Source organism: Schistocerca gregaria, chromosome 1 (assembly GCF_023897955.1).
Source record: "Schistocerca gregaria isolate iqSchGreg1 chromosome 1, iqSchGreg1.2, whole genome shotgun sequence".
In the NCBI taxonomy this organism is placed as follows: Eukaryota; Metazoa; Arthropoda; class Insecta; order Orthoptera; family Acrididae; genus Schistocerca; species Schistocerca gregaria.
The window spans coordinates 288,844,259-288,868,395 of record NC_064920.1 but is presented as its reverse complement, the minus strand read 5'-3'; the positions used below and the strand labels follow the sequence as shown (position 1 = coordinate 288,868,395).

At 43.6% G+C, this 24,137-nt stretch overlaps 1 protein-coding gene across 4 annotated transcripts in view; it reads left to right on the top strand.

The window, feature by feature from the left end:
• LOC126341237 (UDP-glycosyltransferase UGT5-like) overlaps positions 1 to 20,240 on the top strand; it is an 88,693-nt gene extending 68,453 nt beyond the window's left edge. For 3 of the 4 annotated variants that reach the window (XM_050001758.1, XM_050001760.1, XM_050001757.1), the window contains 3 exons: positions 9,405 to 9,627; positions 12,589 to 12,808; positions 18,443 to 20,240. In XM_050001758.1, the coding sequence (XP_049857715.1) occupies positions 9,405 to 9,627; positions 12,589 to 12,808; positions 18,443 to 18,716 (717 nt within the window). In that variant the 3' untranslated portion in view covers positions 18,717 to 20,240. The remainder of the gene's footprint in view (positions 1 to 9,404; positions 9,628 to 12,588; positions 12,809 to 18,442) is intronic. The other variant, XM_050001759.1, reaches the window with a different exon arrangement.
• Positions 20,241 to 24,137: the final 3,897 nt, after the last annotated feature.

Below are 24,137 nucleotides of genomic sequence, written 5' to 3'. Positions count from 1 at the left end.
GTTCGGTGGCAGGAGGAACAAGACTTCTGGTCAGGTGACTACAGGGCTATAACCACAAAATCAAATAGGGGTAATGCAGGAGTAGGTTTAATAACGAATAGGAAAATAGGAATGCGGGTAAGCTACTACAAACAGCATAGTGAACGCATCATTGTGGCCAAGATAGATACGAAGCCCACACCTACTACAGTAGTACAAGTTTATATGCCAACTAGCTCTGTAGATGACGAAGAAATTGATGAAATGTATGATCAAATCAAAGAAATTATTCAGGTAGTGAAGGGAGACGAAAATTTAATAGTCATGGGTGACTGGAATTCGACAGGAGGAAAAGGAAGAGAAGGAATCGTAGTAGGTGAATATGGATTGGGGCTAAGAAATGAAAGAGGAAGCCGCCTGGTAGAATTACGCACAGAGCATAACTTAATCATAGCTAACACTTGGTTCAAGAATCATGAAAGAAGGTTGTATACAAGGAAGAACCCTGGAGATACTAGAAGGTTTCAAATAGATTTAGGAACCAGGTTTTAAATTGTAAGACATTTCCATGGGCAGATGTGGACTCTGACCACAATCTATTGGTTATGAACTGTAGATTAAAAATATGATTCAAATGGCTCTGAGCACTATGGGACTCAACTGCTGTGGTCATCAGTCCCCTAGAACTTAGAACTACTTAAAGCTAACTAACCTAAGGACATCACACACATCCATGCCCGAGGCAGGATTCGAACCTGCGACCGTAGCAGTCGCACGGTTCCGGACTGCGCGCCTAGAACCGCGAGACCACCGCGGCCGGCTGTAGATTAAAAGTGAAGAAACTGCAAAAAGGTGGGAATTTAAGGAGTTGAGACCTGGATAAATTGAAAGAAACAGAGGTTGTAAGGAGTTTCAGGGAGAGCATAAGGGAACAATTGACAGGAATGGGGAAAAGAAATACAGTAGAAGAAGAATGGGTAGCTTTGAGGAATGAAATAGTGAAGGCAGCAGGGGATCAAATAGGTAAAAAGGCGAGGGCTAGTAGAAATCCTTGGGTAACAGAAGAGATACTGAATTTAATTGATGAAAGGAGAAAATACAAAAATGCAGTAAGTGAAGCAGGCAAAAAGGAATACAAACGTCTCAAAAATGAGATCGACAGGAAGTGCGAAATGGCTAAGCAGGGATGGCTAGAGGACAAATGTAATGATGTAGAGGCTTCTCTCACTAGGGGTAAGATAGATACTGCCTACAGGAAAATTAAAGAGACCTTTGCAGAAAAGAGAACCACTTGTATGAATATCAAGAGCTCAGTTGGAAACCCAGTTCTAAGCAAAGAAGAGAAAGCAGAAAGATGGAAGGAGTATATAGAGGGTCTATACAGGGGCGATGTTCTTGAGGACAATATTATGGAAACGGAAGAGGATGTAGATCAAGATGAAATGGGAGATACGATACTGCGTGAAGAGTTCGACAGAGCACTGAAAGATCTACGTCGAAACAAGGCCACAGGAGTAGCCAACATTCTATTAGAACTATTGACAGCCTTGGGAGAGCCAGTCCTGACAAAACTGTATCATCTTGTTAGCAAGATTTATGAGACAGGGGAAATTCCAACAGACTTCAAGAAGAATATAATAATTCCAATCCCCAAGAAAGCAGGTGTTGACAGATGTGAAAATTACCGAACTAGTTTAATAAGCCAAAGGCTATTTACAATTTGTACAGAAATCAGATGGCACTTATAAGAGTCGAGTGGCATGAAAGGGAAGCATTGGTTGGGAAGGGAGTGAGACAAGGTTGTATCCTCTCCCCGATGTTATTTAATATGTATATTGAACAAGCAGTAAAGGAAACAAAAGAAAAATTTGGAGTAGGTATTAAAATTCGTGGAGAAGAAATAAAACTTTGAGGTTCGTCGATGACATTGTAATTCTGTCAGAGACAGCAAAGAACTTGGAAGAGCAGTTGAACGGAATGGACAGTGTCTTGAAAGGAGGGTATAAGAGGAACATAAACAAAAGCAAATCGAGGATAATGGAATGTAGTCGAATTAAGTCGGGTGATGCTGAGGGAATTAGACTAGGAAATGAGACAAAGTAGTAAAGGAGTTTTGCTATTTGGGGAGCAAAATAACTGATGATGGTCGAAGTAGAGAGGATATAAAATGTAGACTGGCAATGGCAAGAAAAGCGTTTCTGAAAAAGAGAAATTTGTTAACAATGAGTATTGATTTAAGTGACAGGAAGTCATTTCTGAAAGTATTTGTATGGAGTGTAGCCATGTATGGAAGTGAAACATGGACGATATATAGTTTAGACAAGAAGAGAATAGAAGATTTCGAAATGTGGTGCTACAGAAGAATGCTGAAGATTAGATGGGTAGTTCACATAACTAATGGGGAGGTATTGAATGGAATTGGGGAGAAGAGGAACTTGTGGCACAACTTGACTAGAACAAGGGATCGGTTGGTAGGACATGTTCTGAGACATCGAGGGATCACCAATTTAGTATTGGAGTGCAGCGTGGAGAGTAAAAATCGTAGAGGGAAACCAAGAAATGAATACACTAAGCAGTTCAGAAGAATGTAGGCTCCAGTAGGTATTGCGAGATGAAGCAGCTTGCACAGGATAGAGTAGCATGGAGAGCTGCATCAAATCAGTCTCAGGGCTGAAGACCACAACAACAACAATAACAGCTAGAGGACTCCTTGAAACTACTGGAGACTCATTTCGACGAAGACACCGTGGAATTATTCGAGGTGTAGACACTTGGGAGAAGCGACACTTGAGAAACTTGAATGTGGCGACACTTGTGAGAAATCCGGGATGCTAAGGGACCGCCACAGGGTGTGTCGCAAATGCTGTGCCACTACCTTCTCGGCCACTACCTGCTGCCACTTAGTGTGACAGCGCTCTGCTTGTACCGGCCAGGGCAGCTGCCGAGGAACATTCACACTCCTGCGGTGCAGCCAGGTTACATCATTCCATAATTTTTTTGGGCAAGGAAGAGTAGCCTTAGTTAAATTAGACATCGGAGCTGATTTTGCCCCCACGATATCAAGTCAACCATTAGTTGCAACACTTATCCGTAAGACCTTTTTCATTGGAATTTTTGTTCTGATTAATTTTACATAGGGCATAATTTTCGCTCAACCTCATACTTAAAGATGTATTTTACAGAACCTATAGAAACCAAAAATGTTTTCCATCTTTCAACTCCTCACCCAAAATTTGAACCATTTTTTGAAGATTTCTTTTAGCGGCCCGAAAGTAAAGATTTCTGATGGAGCCAGGTCAGGGCTTTATGGGGGATGAAACAAGACTTCCTATCCAATTTTCACAATCTCTCCAGTGGTGTGTCGACTCGTGTGTGGTCTTGCATTGTTAAACAGAAGAACATCCGCCATAGATTTTGTTTTGTGGCCACGCTGAAGACGTACTTTAAGCTGTTTGAGGGTTCTGACCTATTGGAGAGAATCTATTATGCATCCCCGCACCAAAAACTCAACCACAATAAAGCACTCTGCATCCAAGAATACTATAGTCATAACTTTCCTTGTTGATCACACTGTTTTGAACTTTTTGTCTTCGGCGAGTTTTTGTGGCGGCATTCCACTGTCTGCCTCTTTGATTCTGGTTCACGAAAATGAATCCATCTTTCGTTTCTGCTCACTTTTTTCCACAAATTCCTCTCTCTTGAAGAGTTGGGAGGCAATTGTTTTTCTTGTCTCTTTAACCTGGTTGGTTAACGTTCTTGGAATCCAGGTTACTGAAAGCTTTGAGTATCGCTGTTGTTGAATAATCGTCATCACACTGCCTTTATTGAGGGAGGTAATGCGACACATATCATCTCCAATCACCCGATGGTCGCCACTAATGATTTCATCGACCCGCAGAATGTTGTTTGCTGTTAATGGAGTCACCGGCCTGCCATTCTGCGTTTCGTCAGCCAACAGTTATTGTCGTTAAGCTTCATTACAGCGATGAACCTATCGTCTAACAGTGCTGATATCCACCATTGTGAGTGGATCTTCAAAAATTCTATCACAAAACGCTTTCTAATAAGAACATCGATGTCCGTAATTTTGTAAACGACTGCAGTACTGGCATCTGTTGACGCAGAAAGTTACTATGCAGTACTTTGGATAAGAAGCTTTGCAGGATACCGCCAAATTCAAATTTCTGACTTAACAAACCCTGTTTAAGGAGAAACAAAGAAAGCAACACTTTTTAACTGACCCACTTACCACAAACAACTGAGAGTTGCATTTTTAGAGCGATCATCAACTGAAGAAACTGGGTGGCGTTCTGTGGTGTTCAGGGAAGAGTCTCGCTTCTGGTTGTGGCGGCCAGACCGACGCGAGCGTGCCTGTAGAAGACCGGGTGAAAGGTCACAGGGAGCAAATATTCCTGAGAGCTCTTGGACGTGATAACACGACCGATTTGGTAATAGTTGTAGGGAAATCGAACGGTCGTCAATATATGTCACGAATAGTAAACCTTCTTATCATATTCTTCGTGACCAGTGAACCAAAAAGTATTGTCAGGCAGGGTAATGCAATGTCTACATTGAAGTTCACATCAAAAATTCCATCAGTGATACACAGTACCTTGACGGGCCCATTCTGCCCCTTATTTATCAGCCACAGAATGTCTAGCATGTTACTGGAAGACGTGTACTTTCATACCAACCTACAACCAGCAACATTCATGAACAGGCAGAGCAGAACATGTTTCGGTCGTGGCTGAAACATGGACATTCGGGAGCTACTGGTTACATGCAACAAGGAGTACAACAGTGTATTCATACGCACGTAGCGTCATACATCATACTGATGTTGATGATAAGCGTCCGTTCTAAATGCAATGGAAGTCTAGTTACACTACTGGCCCTTAAAATTGCTCAACCAAGAAGAAATGCAGATGATAAACGGGTATTCATTGGACGTTTTCAGTTGGTGAGAAATCTGGAGAATGTTCTGGCCAGGGCAGCAGTCGAACATTTTCGGTATCCAGAGAGGCCCGTACAGGACCTGCAACATGCGGTCGTGCATTATCCTGCTGAAATGTAGGGTTTCGCAGGAATCGAATGAAGGGTAGAGCCACGGGTCGTAACACATCTGAAATGTAACGTCCACTGCTCAAAGTGCCGTCAATGCGAACAAGAGGAGACCGAGACGTGTAACCAATGGCACCCCATAACATCATGCCAGGTGATACGCCAGTATGGCGATGACGAATACAGGCTTCCAATGTGGGTTCACTGCGCTGTCGCCAAATAAGGATGCGACCATCATGATGCTGTCAACAGAACCTGGATTCACCCGAAAAAAATGACGTTTTGCAATTTGTGCACCCAGGTTCGTCGTTGAGTACACCATCGCAGGCGCTGCCGTCTGTGATGCAGCGTCAAGGGTAACCGCAGCCATGGTCTCCAAGCTGAGACGTGGCTGCACGATCCGTTACAGCCATGCAGATAAGAGTCCTGTCATCTCGACTGCTAGTGATACGAGGCCGTTGGGATGTAGCACAGCGTTCCATATTACTCTCCTGAATCCACCGATTCCATATTCTGCTAACAGTCATTGGATCTCGACCAACGCGAACAGCAATGTCGCGATACGATAAACCGCAATCGCGATACGCTACAATCCGACCTTTATCAAAGTCGGAAACGTGATGGTACGCGTTTCTCCTCCTTACACGAGGCATCACAACAACGTTTCACCAGGCAATGCCGGTCAACTGCTTTTTGTGTATGAGAAATCGGATGGAAACTTTCCTGATGTCAGCATGTTGTAGGTGTCGCCACCGGCGCCAACCTTGTGTGAATGCTCTGAAAAGCTAATCATTTGCGTATCACAGCATCTACTTCCGGTTCCTTAAATTTCGCGTCTGTAGCATGTCATCTACGTGGTGAAGCAATTTTAATGGCCAGTAGTGTATTTAATACTGGTTGTGTGATGAATATCCTAGTGTAATACTTTCCACTTCTGTCAATACGTAGAAAATCTGTTAACGTAATTAAAAGGGGCGATCAAAAAGTTTCCGTTGGAAGGCCATACAGTCCAGAATCGGTATTCCAATTAGGAGAAACTGTTGTGAGCATTGAAGCAATCATTCCACAGACGCACCAGGGTGAAGATACCCGTTTGGTAAAACAGCGTGTCCTGCTCCGTGAAGTCCTGCCGAAAATCTTCGTCCGATAAGAATCGTCGATGATTCATTACTTTTTTTAAGTGATCGAAGGACCAGTAATCGCATGGGGAGAGATCTGTATACTTGGGCAGCTACTCGAGTGTCTTCTACTTGAATTGGCGTTGGCGTAACTTCTGCGTTACGCTATTTGCAATATGGTGGTGATCGTTATCACGTAGTAGCGGGAACTCTTGTCGGAGAGAACTTGGCGCATGCTGCCCCATATACATTACTCATTCTTAGATAGTTGTACACCAGGGTTTGTACTTGGACAGACAAGAAAGTGTAACAGCACGTTTGTCCTGGTTGGACGCATTTGGTAATAACGTCACCATAGTTCACGTTTCCGCATTACCGCAGGCACCTCAGAAAGACTCGAATGCCACACTAATTCCTTTGCCTGCATGTCGTTGCTTGTACACCCGCTTCCGAGTCGCTGTAGGTTTGAGAATTACATGTGTCATGTAACTGATTTTAGAACTATAGTAGCAATAAACTCGAACTGGTTCGAGGACATCGCAGTTTACAGATGTATAATGGAGGTACGCACTCACCATTTTCAATATGTCGCTTAGAACTATGAATGTGGAGACAGGTGTGGAGACCATGGCTGTACGAGCGCGTAGATAGTGCAGAGGGCTGAACCTCGCCAATTTTCACGCATGTGTTCGGGTTTGTCAACGGTTCTGTTACTTTTCTTCTTGCCGTTCTGCATCATACTTGCGGGGTGGCGGTTCTTTTCCTTTCTGTCCTGCCTTACACCCCCTTCTTCGGTTTGCCGGTTCTATCTGTGAGCTTACAAACTGTGTCACATTTATGGTTGATAGCAAGTGTGGTCAGGCTTTGAATGGGCGTCTTTTTCTATCTGGAACATGTCCTGCAGTCGACCACGTAGGAAACCTATCCAGACAAGAAACTGGAAAGATTCCTCATTTAAACACAGCTTGTGATTTTCCAGAGCTTCCTTCGTTTTAAAGACTCCCAATTTTCATGTTACTTTGTTCTCCGAAATTCGGCTGATAAACTTGAAATAACTTTTATTGCTAGTGTTCCGATAGAATACGTGCCATTTACATGTCAGATTTAATGTGGCGTCTTTGTGTAACAGATCTCTTTTTTTATTGACTCATCACTTCTCCGACTGGTTTTCATGCGGCCGCCTCTGATTTCTCACCTGTGCGAACCTTGTCATCTTGGAGTAGCTCCCTCTAGCACCATGGAAGTTATTCCACCCTGTCTTAACAGATGCCATATTAACGTGTCCCTTCTTCTTGACTGTGTTTTCCATGTGTTTCTTGCTTCGTCAGTTCTGCAGATAACCTCCTCATTCAATAACAGGCCACCACATTTTCAACATTCTTCTGTAGCAACTCATTTGAAACGCTTCGATTCTTCGTTGGTCTGGGTTTCCGGCAGTCAGTGATTCACCACCATGCAACGCTGTGCTCCAAACGTACATTCTCAGAAAATTTTTCCTCTATTTGAGGCTTATGTTTGATACTAATAGATTTCATTTTGCCAGGAAGCCTTCTTTGCCTGTGCTAGTCTGCTTTTGATATCCTCCTTGCTCCGTCCGTCATTGGTTTTTTTGCTGCCTAGGTAGCAGAATTCTTTAACTTCAGCTACTTCCTGACCATCAGTCTTGATGTTAAGTTTCTCGCTATTCTCACTTCTCGTTACTCTCGTCTTACTTCGGCTTAGTCTCAATTCGTATTATGTACTCATTACTGTGCTCATTCCATTCAACAGTTTCTGTAATTCATCCTTACTGTCACTGAGGATAGCTAAGTCATCAGCTAATTTATCATTGATAACCTTTCACCCTGAATATTAACCTCACTCTAGAAACTTTATTTCCGGCGCACATTCTTCTACGTACATATCGATAAGTAGGGGCAAAAACAGCATCCTTATCTTACAGTCATTTTAATCCGAGAATTTCGTTTTTTGGAATGATGACATTATTCGCAAAGTAGCCGTTCATTTACTAATGTCGTGTTAGTTCTATCCAGTATGCAGCGAATTTTAAATGTTGTGCGTAAATGTTGAAGTGCGAATGTGACGGCAATCGTGTATAGGAGTGTGCGCGCGTGCGCGCTCTCGTGTGTGTGTGTGTGTGTGTGTGTGTGTGTGTGTGTGTGAAAGAGAGAGAGAGAGAAGTGCATCTTAGTGCAAACTCTAGAATGTAGTCACATAACGAGATTTGCGTGATGCTATTACACTGGTTGACAATTGCTAAGGAACAACTGACATTTTGCTAAGGAGCGACTGCCAGTTGCTACGGAACGACTCCCTATTCCTACGGAACAATCAACAATTACTACGCAACACCGGACCACTGATACTAAAAGTAAACTGCCGAGAAGCCTATGCGCGAACGCTCTATATACACATTCGAGAGTCCAAGCGGTTTGGTGTTATTGTGGAACTGATTGGTGCGACATGCCGTGTGGTGCGGCAACATGTCTGCAAAATATCGTATTAGTGCTTCCGATCGTGGACAAGCTGTTAGACGGCTGGAAACCAGTCAAAGTGTCACTACAGTGGCCACAGTAATGGTTGTGTCCAAAAGTGTCATCTCGCGATTAAAAAAGGCCGCTGAAGGTGGAAATGCTATGCGAAAGCATGCCGGCGGTCGTAGACTGAACACCACACCGCAAGAGGATCGATGCTTAAACCTAGTGGCGAAAACGATCAGACATCTGACCCCTGGGCACGTCACTGCAGGCCTTGCAACCTCTACCGGTGCGTATGTCTCTGCCAGAAACACACCTCGGTGATTGAATCTGGCCACTTTGTATACTCGGAAGCCTGAACTGCTGCTTCCCATCTCAACGACGCCATCGACAAGAAAGAGTTCGTCAGTAGGGAACATGATGGTTGGGGTCAACAACAGTGGTCCAGTGCGATGTTCTCCGACGAATCTCACTTCACTGTGGCAAGTGACTTTGGCCATCAGTTAGTGTGGAGGGAGAGGGGAACACGTTACAAAGCGGTTCTAGGCGCTTCAGTCTGGAACCGTGCGAGCACTACGGTCGCAGGTTCGAATCCTGCCTCAGGCATGGATATACGTGATGTCCTTAGGTTAATTAGGTTTAAGTACTTCTAAGTTCTGAGAACTGATGACCTCATGTGTTAAGTCCCATAGTGCTCAGAGCCATTTGAACCATTTGTCTCTCTTCCTCAGCAATTGTCAGGTAGTGTATATACCGTTGTGTGCTTCAGGATATCCAGAAGTTTCTCGACGAAGCGGAAGACGGCGTGATATACTTCAGCCTGGGCAGCAACGTAAGAGGGAACACGATACCAGAGGAGAAGCGGCTGGCGTTCCTGGAGGCCTTCGCACAGCTGCCGCAGCGCGTGCTCTGGAAGTGGGAGGCAGGCAGTATGCCCGGTCAGCCGGACAACGTCATGACGGCCAAGTGGTGGCCCCAACAGGACGTCCTGGGTAAGCCGCAACGTCCTCCAATGCATACTTCAGTAACTGATGAGCCACTGGCCGCTGGAATTGTATCATATGCCTCTGCGATGTTTGTAAGGTGTCAGGCAAATCCAACACCTTCCATGAAAACCCTGACATGATAGCAAATCTGGCAGTATGTCACATAGCTCCGAATAAATCCTGACATTAAATTAACCAAAGTAATACGATCGACGAGTGAGCAAATGGAATACCACAGACTAACACAAGAATGCCTAAATGCATGTCATACCTTCCCATCGTGAAACGGACGCAGTTCCGAGGGGAGAAACGAGAACAGAAGCCGAGAGCAGAATCGTGTAGGCTAGGAGGCCCTACGATAAGGGACGGACACCCACGTCGCCAGCCGACCATCAGCCCATGTTAAAAGAGAGCCCTCCAGAAGAACAGTATAGATCTTACGATAACACTAAAAGGGCCACACCAGCTGCAAGTTTTAGCGTGAGACTATACGCGTCTCTGTTACGTTGCAACGTTAAAAACATTGCCCCACCACGAAAAGTATAACGTTTCTCATTGGACAGACAGATTTTTTGTAGGCAGAGCTTAAGGTTAACATTGAGACCCTGATTGGTCAGTTGAAAACACAGCCAGATAGCTTTTTTTAAACCAACTTCGGTAAATTGCAGTAAGGAGAAGTTAGAGAGAGTTGCTTCCGAGACGGCGTGGTGTGTGGAGCTGTGCCGCCCACTGCCCCCTGACGCTGCCTAACCAACGACCAGGTAATGAACACACGTGATGCCGCCTGAGAGCGCATAAGCATTCACTCAGAACTGCACAAGTCTCTTCTGTTACACCCCTTTTTACGTAATACTAGTGTCGATCGTCAATTAAACTTCGTGGTATTCACATTTGCTATTAGAAGCTAAAATCTGAAACGCGATGATTTTTCTGTTATATAATTATTGATAAGCTACATCAGCCACTGTAATTTACGACAAGTTTTATAAAACTTAACTTAAACCTACATTACAGTTGTGATATGGCATAGGTCATCCTTCGATCTATTATAGAACTTGGAAACCCATTCAGGGAATATTCGTTCACATTTTTCTTGAACACAGTTGGTTTTTATCATCCTGTATTAAAATATTTCCTTTTATCAATAGTGCAATTCATAAACAATGTTTTACGAGTAGAATAAAAATTACAATGGTAAACTTAACTTCTTTTTCGACGTTATTTTACCAGCTAACTAAAAATAGGAAAGCCTTGAACCCCTTCCACTAAATTTAGTTAGTATTAAGATTCTTTTACAGGGAGCGCAGTGGAGCTGACGCTGAAATCATTAAGTATTTGATTATATCATCGCTAGTCTCACTGAACTCTTCTGAAGTCTACATGTCATGTGTGGTCTGGCGTCTCCTTACCAGCAGCAGGTCCCAGGTTCAAACTGGTGAATTCCCTAAAAAACACGCTCAGAACATCGTTGCCCGAAAGTGGTAAGGAGACACGACTTAGAACAAACAGACACCACGCAAAATGTTAAATGTTTTCAGATCGCAAGAAGGGGCAGAGGGTAGTGAATAAGGAAGCAAGGAATATTATAAAAAACATGTGATTAAGAAGCAAGGCAGGAAAGCAAAAAAAAAAGGTTATCTTCTCGCTGCCTAGTATGCTGGCGTAACTGTACGATCTGTTACAAAAATTTAGAAAGGGATAATCTCCACAGATGTAATCCCTTTGTGCTCCTGGTTCATTCGAGTCGTTCAGTGTTACGTTGGGTTACTAGGTTTCCACCAAAATTCCAACACAATTGGCAATCTATTTTTGTGTGAGTTGTTAACCTTTTCTCATTCGAAGAAGCATCACCGTTTGTGAGTAACGGCCACATTTCTCTTGGTAACTGGTTTAATTGTACTTTCTTTGTCACAGTGTAATTTGCCACACTCCTCTCATAGCACCTATTGAGACAGAATTCCGAAACCGAGTGCGTCCTTAAACAAGTAATTGGCAATCGCAGAGCTCAATAGCTTACGGAAAACCTCATAGTGTCGATTTGCAGTAACATAAAAGAAGAAATTTCGTATTTGTTTTCATACTAGTAAGCTCTTGTTTTGCTAGCTGTCGATAGCTCTTAAAAAATTACAGTCTCTGGAGCGAAATAAAAAAAAAATGAAAGTATAAGTACTGATATATACATAAGTATTGATATATAGAAAAGAAAGTTCTGTGTGTTTAAGAACTGGCAAAACAATCTCCTCCTTGTGTGCTATCATTCGCCAAACGTTCGTTTCGATGTCTCGAGCGGTTTAGGAGATATGAAAGATGTTGCGAGTGTTTCATTCCCGCGCGCTACGTGGGATCCATTTTCTCGAGATCGGAAGCAAATGGAGACAGCCTCCCAAGTCTAAACAAAAATTCAACGTGTAAGCAAAATTTCATACGCAGCAACATATGGTGTAATAAGCACCAAACGCAAAATCATAGCCACCCCTAATTTTCGTTGTAAACTTTTGAGCTTTGCGTAGTGTCTTACTAAAATGTGTACATCACAATAAGAATGGTGATTAGCGAGATCATGGGCACTTCGCATCGAAACTGACATATAACGCTACAAGTAAGGCAAAAATAAAAATTTTGCAGTGAATAGTTTGTGTAAAATAAAGCCCAAACGCTTTGGTCATGTTGTGTCCCTGACCAGATCTTCCACTTCCACAAGTGTCTCTTCCAACCGACCCATCCGAGCGCCCTATTTGAACCGTTCACAGCTTCTATCTGCGAACGTTGGATCATGTTCAGATGGGTCGATTGGCAGGGCGTTAACCACGAAAGTTAAAGATCAAGGTCTGAGTACCAGTCAGAAGCTCAATATTGTTATACCTGTTGCGCCATCATCAGCAGACGCTCTGTAGCCAATTACATTTTCAATCTGCATAACTAAAATTTTGTCTCAGCGACTGATGTTACCTTTCATTACCTTCACAGCACATAAGAACATGCGGCTGTTCATCACGCAAGGCGGACTGCAGAGCGTGAACGAAGCAGGCTACTTTGGTGTGCCGATGATCGCGATTCCTTTCATGGGGGACCAGAAGCACAACGTGGCCAAGATTGTGCAAGCTGGCATAGGGTACCGCCTGATGTTCAAGGATGTCACCGTGGAATCGGTGCTGAAGGCCGTGCGCACCGTTCTAGGCGATAAAAGGTGAGAAAATGATTTCTTACTACAAGACATGTATGTAATTATTTACTATTTTACTTCTTCAGTTCAATCATTAATCAACATGTCATGTCATTGTAGCGCAGCCTGCCCAAAATTTTCCGCTTCGACGTTTAAAATTGTTTTTCTTTTTAGAGGCGCTGTTCAATATTTTTCCACGTGTTTATTTGAAGTCATACGAATTTGGTCTGAAGAATTTGTCCCCTTTTTTATCGAGCACACCTCTTATCAGTATAACTATTATGAATCTAAGTATATCTTTACTGCACATAGTAGAAATTGTCCAACAAATGAAATACGTGATTTAGTGAAGCAGATTTGAACAATTAGACTTTATGCAATCGTTCTATTTGCTTCTAACAGAAAAGAGTAACGGTAAGGGTCTGCATTTCAGTTCTGGAATAGGTATGCTCATTCCTGTGTACACTATTCTGTCGGAAGTGCCTGGGCACCTATATGTAATGCAGAATTGGCCACTAGATGTCATAAGAGGCGAACGTGCCAACATAAAAGGGGGCGGGGAGTGGTGTCTGTAGAGAAGCTGTAACAGCGGCGTGGGTGGGTTAGGAGAGATTAGTGATTTTGTACGTTCACTAGTCGTTCGAGGTTACCCGAGTAGCAAATCAATCAGGGACATTTCACCCATTGTTTATCCTTCAGAGCTGGCCGTCGGCGACGTGATTGTGAAGTAGAAATGCGATGGAAGAACCACGCCAAAACCAAGACCACGCAGTGAGCGTCGAACACTGGAGACGGTGGAAAAAATTCAGAGAAAGAAATCACTTACAAGTTTCAAAGAGTTACCAACAATCCACTTATCACAATGACTGTGGCCACCGATGTGGCCGAGCGGTTCTAGGTGCTACAGTGTGGAACCGCGCGACCGCTACGGTCGCAGGTTCGAATCCTGCCTCGGGCATGGATGTGTGTGATGTCTTAGGTTAGTTAGGTTTAAGTAGTTCTAAGTTCAAGGGGACTGATGACCTCAGAAGTTAAGTCCCATAGTGCTCAGAGCCATTTGAACCATCCATATCCTCCCTGTTGGCTACTCGTAATTTTTAGATTCCCATTGGAGGTCGAACGCAAATGTGCATCGGCACTGAAGGTTTCGATTCATTGGTCATCGAGACGCCTCAGTTATATGAAGCGTGATGGCTATTCTTTTGGACATGTTCAAAGAACAGATACCATGCGGGGTTCCAACTGTGATACACATTCCGTAAGTTGAAAGGGGAGGGGGCGGAAAAGAACGGAAAGGGAAGGAAGTAATGGTATCAGTTGCACCGAGACTTTGTGCAGATTTCACACAATAATTTTCTTCTATTTTTAGTTTTCGGTGTAAACTGTTTCTGTGTTTCAGGTTGTGCAGATCAGTTTCGATATTAGTGGGGTGGTGGTTTTTATTTATTACTTGGTCTGAAAACACTCTTCAGAGCTCTCAAGTGCTTGTTCTGTGTAGGTTTTTCGGACGTTTCTGCTCGTTTCTCCTATGTATTGCACTCGACAGGAGTTAAATGTGAGTTGGTATATTCCTGCGTCGCTCTGGTTTCAGCCCCTCCAATAAACAAGTTTTCACATCACAGAAAGGATGAGCTCTCGGACCCCTGTTTATTCAGTTCGCTTTCCTTGTTTTTGTGAGTACTTTCGCCTCTCAAAATACGAGGGTCACTCCAAAATAAATGCACACTATTTTTTTAAATCCATCTTTTATTCTACATTTTTGAAAGTTTTACAGTGTGTAGATATATCCTTTAGGAACAATATTTTCATTTCTCCACATAATTTCCATCCCTCTCAACTGCCTTACACATTCTTGGAACCGGCGCCTGCATATCCGCACGGTAAAATTCTGGACCAACCTGTTGGAGCCACTGTTTGGCAGCGTGAACAAGGGAGTCATCATCTTCAAACCTTGTTCCACGAAGAGAGTCTTTCCGTTTCCCAAAGAGATGATAGAGACATGGAGCCAGGTCAGGACTGTAAGGCGGGTGTTTCAGTGTTGTCCATCCGAGTTTTGTGATCGCTTCCATGGTTTTTTGACTGACATGTGGCCGTGCATTGTCGTGCAACAGCAAAACATCCTGCTTTTGCCGGTGTGGTCGAACATGACTCCATCGAGCTTGAAGTTTTTTCAGTGTTGTCACATATGCATCAGAATTTATTGTGGTTCCACTTGGCATGATGTCCACAAGCAAGAGGCCTTCGGAATCGAAAAACACCCTAGCCTTTATTTTTCCAGCAGAAGGTGTGGCTTTGACTTTTTTTTGTCATGTGTGAATGCCACTCCATTGATTTCCTCTTCATCTCTGGTGAAAAATGATGGAGCCATGTTTCATCACCTGTCACAATTCTTCCAAGAAATTCATCTTCACCATTCTCGTACTGTTCCAAAAGTTCGCTGTATACATTTTCTTGTTTTTTTGCGCTCCACTGTCAACATCCTGGGAACCCACCTGGCACAAACCTTTTCTAATGCCAACACTTTCAATATTCTGTAAACACTTCGTCCCCCTATCCCAGTGACAATTCGTTCACTGTGACGCGTCTGTCAGCAATCACCAATTCGTTAACTCTGTGCACATTGTCTGGAGTGTGTGCAGCACGAGGCCTGCCGCTGCGAGGACAGTCCTCAAATATTGCCGTGTCCGCTTTCATCACGTAACCTGCTTGCCCACCGAGTAACTGTACTGCGATCGACAGCAGCATCCCCATACACCTTTTTCAACCTCTTGTGGATGTTTCCCACTGTTTGGTTTTCACAGCACAAGGAATTCTATGACAGCACGTTGCTTCTGACGAACGTGAAGTGTAGCAGCCATCTTGAAGACATGGTGTGACGGCGCCACTCATGGGAACAGGTTGAACTAAGTTTGATAACAAGCAGGAAGAATGTATCTACACACTGTAAAACTTTCACACATGCAGAATGAAAACTGTATTTTTACAAAAATAGTGTGCATTTCTTTTGGAGTGACCCTCGTACTAGCACTTTTTTTTATCGCCTTGTTATAAAATCGCGGGCGACAGTTTCAACTGATGTCACGATGGGTGGCAGCAGGTGAGGCGGCCGTACCACGTCGCGGTTTCGCTGTCTTTCTACCTCATCGCTGTTGTCTCGTCGTGCTCGGTTGATGATTCCATTCCGACGCGACTTTCTTCTGGCCAGTATGTTGTTGTTGTGGTCTTCAGTCCTGAGACTGGTTTGATGCAGCTCTCCATGCTATTCTATCCTGTGCAAGCTTCTTCATCTCCCAGTACTTACTGGAGCCTACATTCTTCTGAACTGCTTAGTGTATTCATTTCTTGGTCTCCCTCTACGATTTTTACTCTCCACGCTGCCCTCCAATACTAAATTGGTGACCCCTCGATGTCTCAGAACATGTCCTACCAATCGATCCCTTGTTCTAGTCAAGTTGTGCCACAAGTTCCTCTTCTCCCCAATTCCATTCAATACCTCCTCATTAGTTATGTGATCTACCCATATAATCTTCAGCATTCTTCTGTAGCACCACATTTCGAAAGCTTCTATTCTCTTCTTGTCTAAACTATTTATCGTCCATGTTTCACTTCCATACATGGCTACACTCCATACAAATACTTTCAGAAATGACTTCCTGACACTTAAACTTATACTCAATGTTAACAAATTTCTCTTCTTCAGAAACACTTTCCTTGCCATTGCCACACTACATTTTATATCTTCTCTATTCGACCATCATCAATTATTTTGCTCTCCAAATAGCAAAACTCCTTTACTACTTAAAGTGTCTCATTTCCTAATCTAATTCCCTCAGCATCACCCGATTTCATTCGACTACATTCCATTATCGTCGTTTTGCTTTTGTTGATGTTCATCTTATACCCTCCTTTCAAGACACTGCCCATTCCGTTCAGCTGCTCTCCCAAGTCCTTTGCTGCGTCTGACAGAGTCACAGTGTCATCGGCGAACCTCAAAGTTTTTATTTCTTCTCTGTGGATTTGAAGACCTACTCCAAATTTTTCTTTTGCTTGCTTTATTGCTTGCTCAATATACAGATTGAATAAAATCGGGGATAGGCTAGATCCCTGTCTCACTCCATTCCCAACCACTGCTTCCCTTTCATGCCCCTCAACTATTATAACTGCCTTCTGGTTTCTGTACAAATTGTAAATAGCCTTTTGCTCCCTGTATTTTACCCCTGCCACCTTCAGAATTTGAAAGAGAGTATTCCAATCAACATGGTCAAAAACTTTCTCTGAGTTTACACATGTTAGAAACGTAGGTTTGCCATTCCGTAATCTTTCTTCTAACATGGGAACCTCCCCATCGCACTCCCGATAGGCCTTGAAAAACTGAACCCAAATCAACCGAGAAAACAGAAAGAAGGTGTGTGGAACTATGAATAAAATAAGCAAAATATACAAAATGAGTAGTCCATGTGCAAGATAGGCAACAACAAGGCTACAGTCATCTCAGAAGCGCCGTGGTCCCGTGGTTAGCGTGAGCAGCTGCGGAACGAGAGGTCCTTCATTCAAGCCTTCCTCGGGTGAAAGGTTTAATTTTTTATTGTCAGTTTATGTGACAAACTCTTATGTTTTCATCACGTTTTTGGGAGTGATTACCACATCCACAAGAAAACCTAAATCGGACAAGGTAGATGAATCTTTTTACCCATACGCAAAAGTGTACAAGTTAGGCGGGTCGACAACATATTCCTGTCATGTGACGCACATGCCGTCACCAGTGCCGTATAGAATATATCAGACGTCTTTTTCTGTGGAGGAATCGTTGACCTATGACCTTGCGATCAAATGTTTTCGATTCCCATTGGGGAGGCACGTCCTTTCGTCTACTAATCGCACAGTTTTGCGGTGCTGTCGCAAAACACAAACACTAAACTTATTACAGGGAACAGAGACGTCAATGAAACAACAGACAGGTCATAACTTTGCGAAAATAAAGACAGAAAACATTTCACTCGAGGGAAGACTTGATCCAAGGACCTCTCCTTCCGGAGCTGCTCACGCTAACCACAGGACCACGGCGCTCCTGAACTCACACTTTCCTTGATGTTGCCTATCCTGCGCACGCACTACTCAGTTTGTACATTTTACTTATTTTTTCATAGTTCCACACAACTTCTTCCTGTTTTCTCGATTGCTCTGTGTTCAGTTTTTCAAGGCCTATCCACTGTGCCAACTTTAATTAAATCTGAGGGGAGTGCGACGGGGAGGTTCCCTTGTAAGATAAGTCGTAGGATCAGTATTGCCTCACGTGTTCCAATATTTCTGCGGAATCCAAACTGATCTTCCCCGAGGTCGGCTTCTGTCATTTTTTTCCAATCGTCTGTAAAGAATTCGCGTTAGTATTTTGCAGCTGTGACTTATTAAACTGATAGCTCGGTAATTTTCACGTCTGCCATCACCTGATTTATTTGGTATTGGAATTATTATATTATTCTTGAAATCGGAGGGCATTTCGCCTGTCTCATACATCTTGCTCACCAGATGGTAGAGTTTTGTCAGGACTGGCCCTCCCAAGGAGTTGTAATGGAATGTTGTCTACTCCGGGGACATTGTTTCGACTCAGGTCTTTCAGTGCTCAGGAGTGAAAAAGTTGTGTTACGTGTTAATTGGCAGGTACCAGGAGAACATGAGACAGTTCTCGGCGGTGTTCCGCGAGCACCAGGAGACGTCGCTGGACCGCGCCGTGTGGTGGGTGGAGTACGTTCTGCGGCACCGGGGAGCCCCCCACCTGCGCAGCGCGGCTCTGGACCTGCACTGGTGGCAGCTCTGGCTGCTCGACGTCATCGCATTTGTTGTCATCGTGCCGGCAGCTGGGCTCTACCTGCTGTACAGGGCCGCCCGCTACGTCACCACGACAGGTGCCACTCTGAAGAAGAAGCGACACTGACACTCCGGACTACTGCCTGACCACGGTGGTACTGCACTCGGTCTCCAGTGGCCGTTATCGGAAACACGCGGTAGCAGTACAAAAGACAAATACAGTGGTTACTGAGGAATGAGCATAGGACTGTGAACGATTACAAAACAGCTGTGCACATAGTAAGGTCCCCGCAGGATACGGTGGTCGATGCGCAGTGTGCAGTTTTTCCCCAAAGCTCCGGGCCAGCTTCATGATGACGTACTGGCAGAGTGGCCGAGCGGTTCTAGGCGCTCCAGTCTGCAACCGCGCGACCGCTACGGTCGCAGGTTCCAATCCTGCCTCGGGTATGGATGTGTCTGATGTCCTTAGGTTAATTAGGTTTAAGTAGTTCTAAGTTCCATAGTGCTCGGAGCCATTTGAACCATTTTGAACCATGATGACGTGCACATGATTTCCTTAATAGTCATAGGTATTGTGACACTTGCATTCAAGTAATATAGGGGTTGCTATGGCTTTACGTTTGGTGCACATGCATAATATGTCGCTGTGTATGAAATTTATATGTTTACTGACTTTTTCTTTAGTTGAGTGGAGGGCTCTATTTGTCACCAATCTCGAGAAAATTGTTCTGATGTAGTACACTCAGACGCGCGGGATTAGCCGAGCGGTCTCAGGCGCTACAGTCATGGATTGTGCGGCTGGTCCGGGCGGCGGTTCGAGTCCTCCCTCGGGCATGGGTCTGTGTGTTTGTGTTTAGAAGAATTTAGGTTAAGTAGTGTGTAAGCTTAGGGACTGATGACCTTAGCAGTTAAGTCCCATAATATTTCACACACATTTGAACACATTTTTTAGCACACTCATTTGCGATCTTGAGCGCCGGCAGTGAAGCCAGAGTAAAATACCCACAACGTTCCCCACGTTCCATAAATGGTTTTGAGATATCGACATGAAATTTTAGCAAACGATAGCACGCAAAGAGGAGAGTGTTATATGGTTATTACGCAGAACTTCATTGTCAGTCGTGTTATTCAACTAACGACAGACGTTTTCGATGAAATAATGTAATTTGTAAGGGCCTTCGATAGATGGTGAAACGATAAATGCTGTGCGTTTTGGAACGACATAAATGAAGACTTTACTCGATTATTTTTGCGCCGAAGATGTGGTTTTTCATAAGCTACTGACCTTGCTTTTATCAGTTCCTCATTCAATACACTTAATAAACCACTGTTTCGAAATTCTCTCGCAGTTAAGTCGGCACAACCTGTCAGTGAGGTGACACAGTGTAAACGCCGGCCGTTGTGACCGAGCGATTCTAGGCATGTTCACTTAAAACTTCCGTTCTGATAGGCCGTTGTCGAAGTATAAAACTCAGTCGTGACGTTTCGTCTCCGACTACGGGAGACATCCTCGGAGGTACAACGGCGAACTGCGAAGGGAACTCGTGGAACCGCTACGGTCGAATCCTGCCTCGGGTACGGATGTGTGTGATGTCCTTAGGTTAGTTAGGTTTAAGTAGTTCTAAGTTCTAGGGGACTGATGACCTCAGAAGTTAAGTCCCACAGTGCTCAGAGCCATTTGAACCCTTTTTGAACTGCGTAGGCTTCAGTTTGGAACGGCACTTCCCCTCCAGCACTCGGCACTTCCCCTCCAGCACTCGGCACTTCCCCTCCAGCACTCGGCACTTCCCCTCCAGCACTCGGCACTTCCCCTCCAGCACTCGGCACTTCCCCTACAGCACTCGGCACTTCCCCTCCAGCACTCGGCACTTCCCCTCCAGCACTCGGCACTTCCCCTCCAGCACTCGGCACTTCCCCTCCAGCACTCGGCACTTCCCCTCCAGCACTCGGCACTTCCCCTCCAGCACTCGGCACTTCCCCTCCAGCACTCGGCACTTCCCCTCCAGCACTCGGCACTTCCCCTACAGCGCCTGAATGAAACTCCCACAGTACTGCTCTGCCCACGCATGCCCTGGCGATTACGCATCTACCGGCCACGTTTGTGCGCACGCACTCTATCAAGTGTTCCAGCGTTTCGTGAAATATCACGATAAATACTCGCGATACGAGAAGCCTGTGAAGCGCTGTCACTGCCAGGTGCCGGCTAACATACATAGCTGTCCAGCGGTATTTCCCTGTAGAAAACGACATCGATTATGTATATTCCGAACACTATAAGTTGTTATTGTCGTGACCGCTGGTTCATATCTGCTATTCAGGACTCTGCCAACTGTTGAACAAAAAAACACTGAAAGACCGGAACGAAGAATAAAATGCTTCTGACTGCCTGGGGACTGTGTAGGGCACACCTGTCCAAAAAGTATTTGTCTAGTTGTAATTTTTTTAAACAACTAATTATATGTCACGTGAAAGGAAGGGAACACAAAATGTGAACATCCAGTCATATGCAACGAACCTTGGTAAGTCATTTTTATTGATGGACAAGGATATAATTACATCCATTGCGATAACAAATTTGACAAAATGTAGAATTTATTCAAGGGCTACTTCCAAAAGTATTCGTCCACTCATTTTTTTTTTAAATTTACAAACTGAAAATATCATTTGAATTACAAAAATTTATGTTTAGTGGGGTTTCCCTTTGCAGCCATTACTCCTTGTAGTCGTCTGGGTATCGACTAGACCAAGTTTGCCGTCAGAAAGGCTGGAATTTTGTCCCGTTCGTCTTGAAGTGCTTCTTTTAGGTCTCTCTTGCTGGTAATGTGTCTTCTCCTGATGTTATCTTCCAGTACTTTTCAAAGGTGTTCAATAGGGTTAATGTCTGGGCTCTGAGTGGGGTCGTTAAGTTGTTTTGGGGTGTTGTACAGGAGCCACAGCCTGTGTTGTTTTGCGGTATTGTACAGGAGCCACAACCTTGTATTTAGAGCCGTATGCTTTGGGTCTTTATCTTCTTGAAAAATGTAATTTCCTTGCAGACCTAATTTTACGGCGCTATGACTCAGAATGTCCTTTAAAATGTTGAAATTGTACCTTCTATGACATGTAATTTTCCAACACCTGCAGCACTCATACAGTCCCACACCATCAGGGAGCCACCACTGTGTTTAACCGTTGCCACAAGATTGCGTGGCAACATCTCCGCATTCTTCTTACGCCACACCACCGGCCGCCATCCGACCTGAATACGTTATATTTACTCTCATCAGAAAATATTTATTCCAGAACTCTTGTCCCGCGTCCGGTCATCCTGATTTAGGTTTTCCGTGATTTCCCTAAATCGCTCCAGGCAAATGCCCGGATGGTTTCTTTGAAAGGGCACGGCCAACTTCCTTCCCGGTACTTCCCTAATCCGATGAGACCGATGACCTCGCTCTCTGGTCTCCTCCCCCACAACAGCCCAACCCTAGAAGTCTTCCTTTTTGAATCTACATTCCAACGCAAAATGAAGACGTTTCTTTCGATTCCGTTCACTGAGCCAACATTTCTTGCGTGCTACCCGACCGTGCTACCCATACGTTTTAAAGGTATTTCTGCTTGTGTTGGCACTAACCTTTTTTCCCCTAGACTCTAACTCCCCAGCCAACTTAGGAGCGCTGATTTTAGGTTTCTTCTTCATTTCCCTCGTGATAAATCTCAAGCCTGCATCAGTCAAAGTGTGAGGGAGTCCGGTACGTGGTTGGTTTCTTAATAATTTTGTTGCGCAAAATCGATCTATTATCCATTGAGCCGTCGATCTAGCTCTACCGACTACTTAAGCAATCTCGTAAGAAGATTTGCACCCATTATGTAAGCGCAGAATAAGTTTCCTTTCGATCAGTGTCGTCTCACTACCCTTACGGCCCATGGTACTAATTGTATTGTATCGGCGCAATTCAGAAACACAACAGGCGATAGAGTGGGGCCGCGCATAATTGACTCTAGTGTGTGCCGTGGGTCAGCGTTATAGTTTAATAACTGCAGAATTCCGGCATGTTCATATGGTGGACGAATACTTTATGAACTAGCTCTTGTATTACATGTTCTATTTTGTTAACCTTGCTGTCGATTTGGATATATTTCTTTCCTTGCTTTTCAACAAAACTGACTCACAGAGTTACTTCTTTACATGTCTGGCTCTTTTAGATTTTGTATACATTTCTTTTCATGTTACACAGATTTTGTTTTCTAAAAGATATGCCGAGAGACGAATACTTTTTGGACTCACTGCACACACTTCTCAGTCCACCATATGGCGTGTGGTGAAAGGTACCTTGTGCCTTAGTCTGCATCTTTACTTTTACACTAGATACACCAAATAGCTGCTTATAATGAGTAATCTTTATTTACAATTACGACAGACTGTTTAGGCTTTATCGTCATTTTCAAGTACCTGCAATTACAATTTTGGTGAGAATAGGTATGGATCTCAATGTCATTCATGTTGAAGTAGTTGTCTTGTACTCACGTCTAGGTTGATGTGACGTCCGCACTGCGTCGTTAGTGGACTGTTTTGTAACTGTCACTGCTTTAATAAGATCGTAAATGTTGTAGTCAAGATGTTAAAATGAAATGTTAGTTTAGACGTAACAGCAGTTTGACAGTTCCACTATTACGACGTTATATGTTTACAAAGATTGTGCAGACGAACAGTGATATTATTTTACTAACTAAAATTTGTTACGATTATCTTTGGTCGTTGCATATGTTACTTCCTATTTATCCATTTTTGTGTTCTAAAAGTTCAATATTTGATTTATGACATTGTCAATATTGGCACTGGATTGTGCTGATAAAACCTCAGAGCTGCCAGTATATATGACCTTGCGTCCATAGTGTGATTCAACTTCATTACCAATATGCTAAATTGAGTAACTATTAAGAAAGTGTTACTACTTATTAAAAATTTGTAACTGCATTTCACAAGACTTTAATTATCCCAACATGTCTCTCAAACTTGGTCCATTCTAAAAATATCAACTCTTGCGGTGCAAAGTGAAAAGTTATGATTAGAGAAACGTGTGGCATCTCTTATTGCTGCCTCCTGCCACTTCCACGATCGGCGAAGGGTTAAAGTTCGTTTTCCGTGCACAGCCAGTATTCTTCACCCCGTCGAGATAAGTGAAAACGAGACGACACAACACTATTTGTCATTGTAGTCAATATTTGTTGACCAATAAGATTAAATTCTAATTATTGACATCAGCTAGCTGCGTTGTTTAGCGGCTGCCTCCAAAGACATTTTCAAATGTAGATAGTCTTACATGAAGCATCGTTATCAATTTATTCTTATTAGAAGCTAGCCACTTGTTACTTATTTGTGACTATTCTAATATGTCAATAGTTTATTTTCACTGAGTATCATACTGATAGTTTTTAGAGAACTTTTGTTGATGGTATTTTATATTTTCAGATGTATCCATGCAAGATTCTCATATTCATTGATAACCATTCTGGCCATAATAGATCGTATTATTTAATGATTACAACAAATTATCAATTATAATATCCT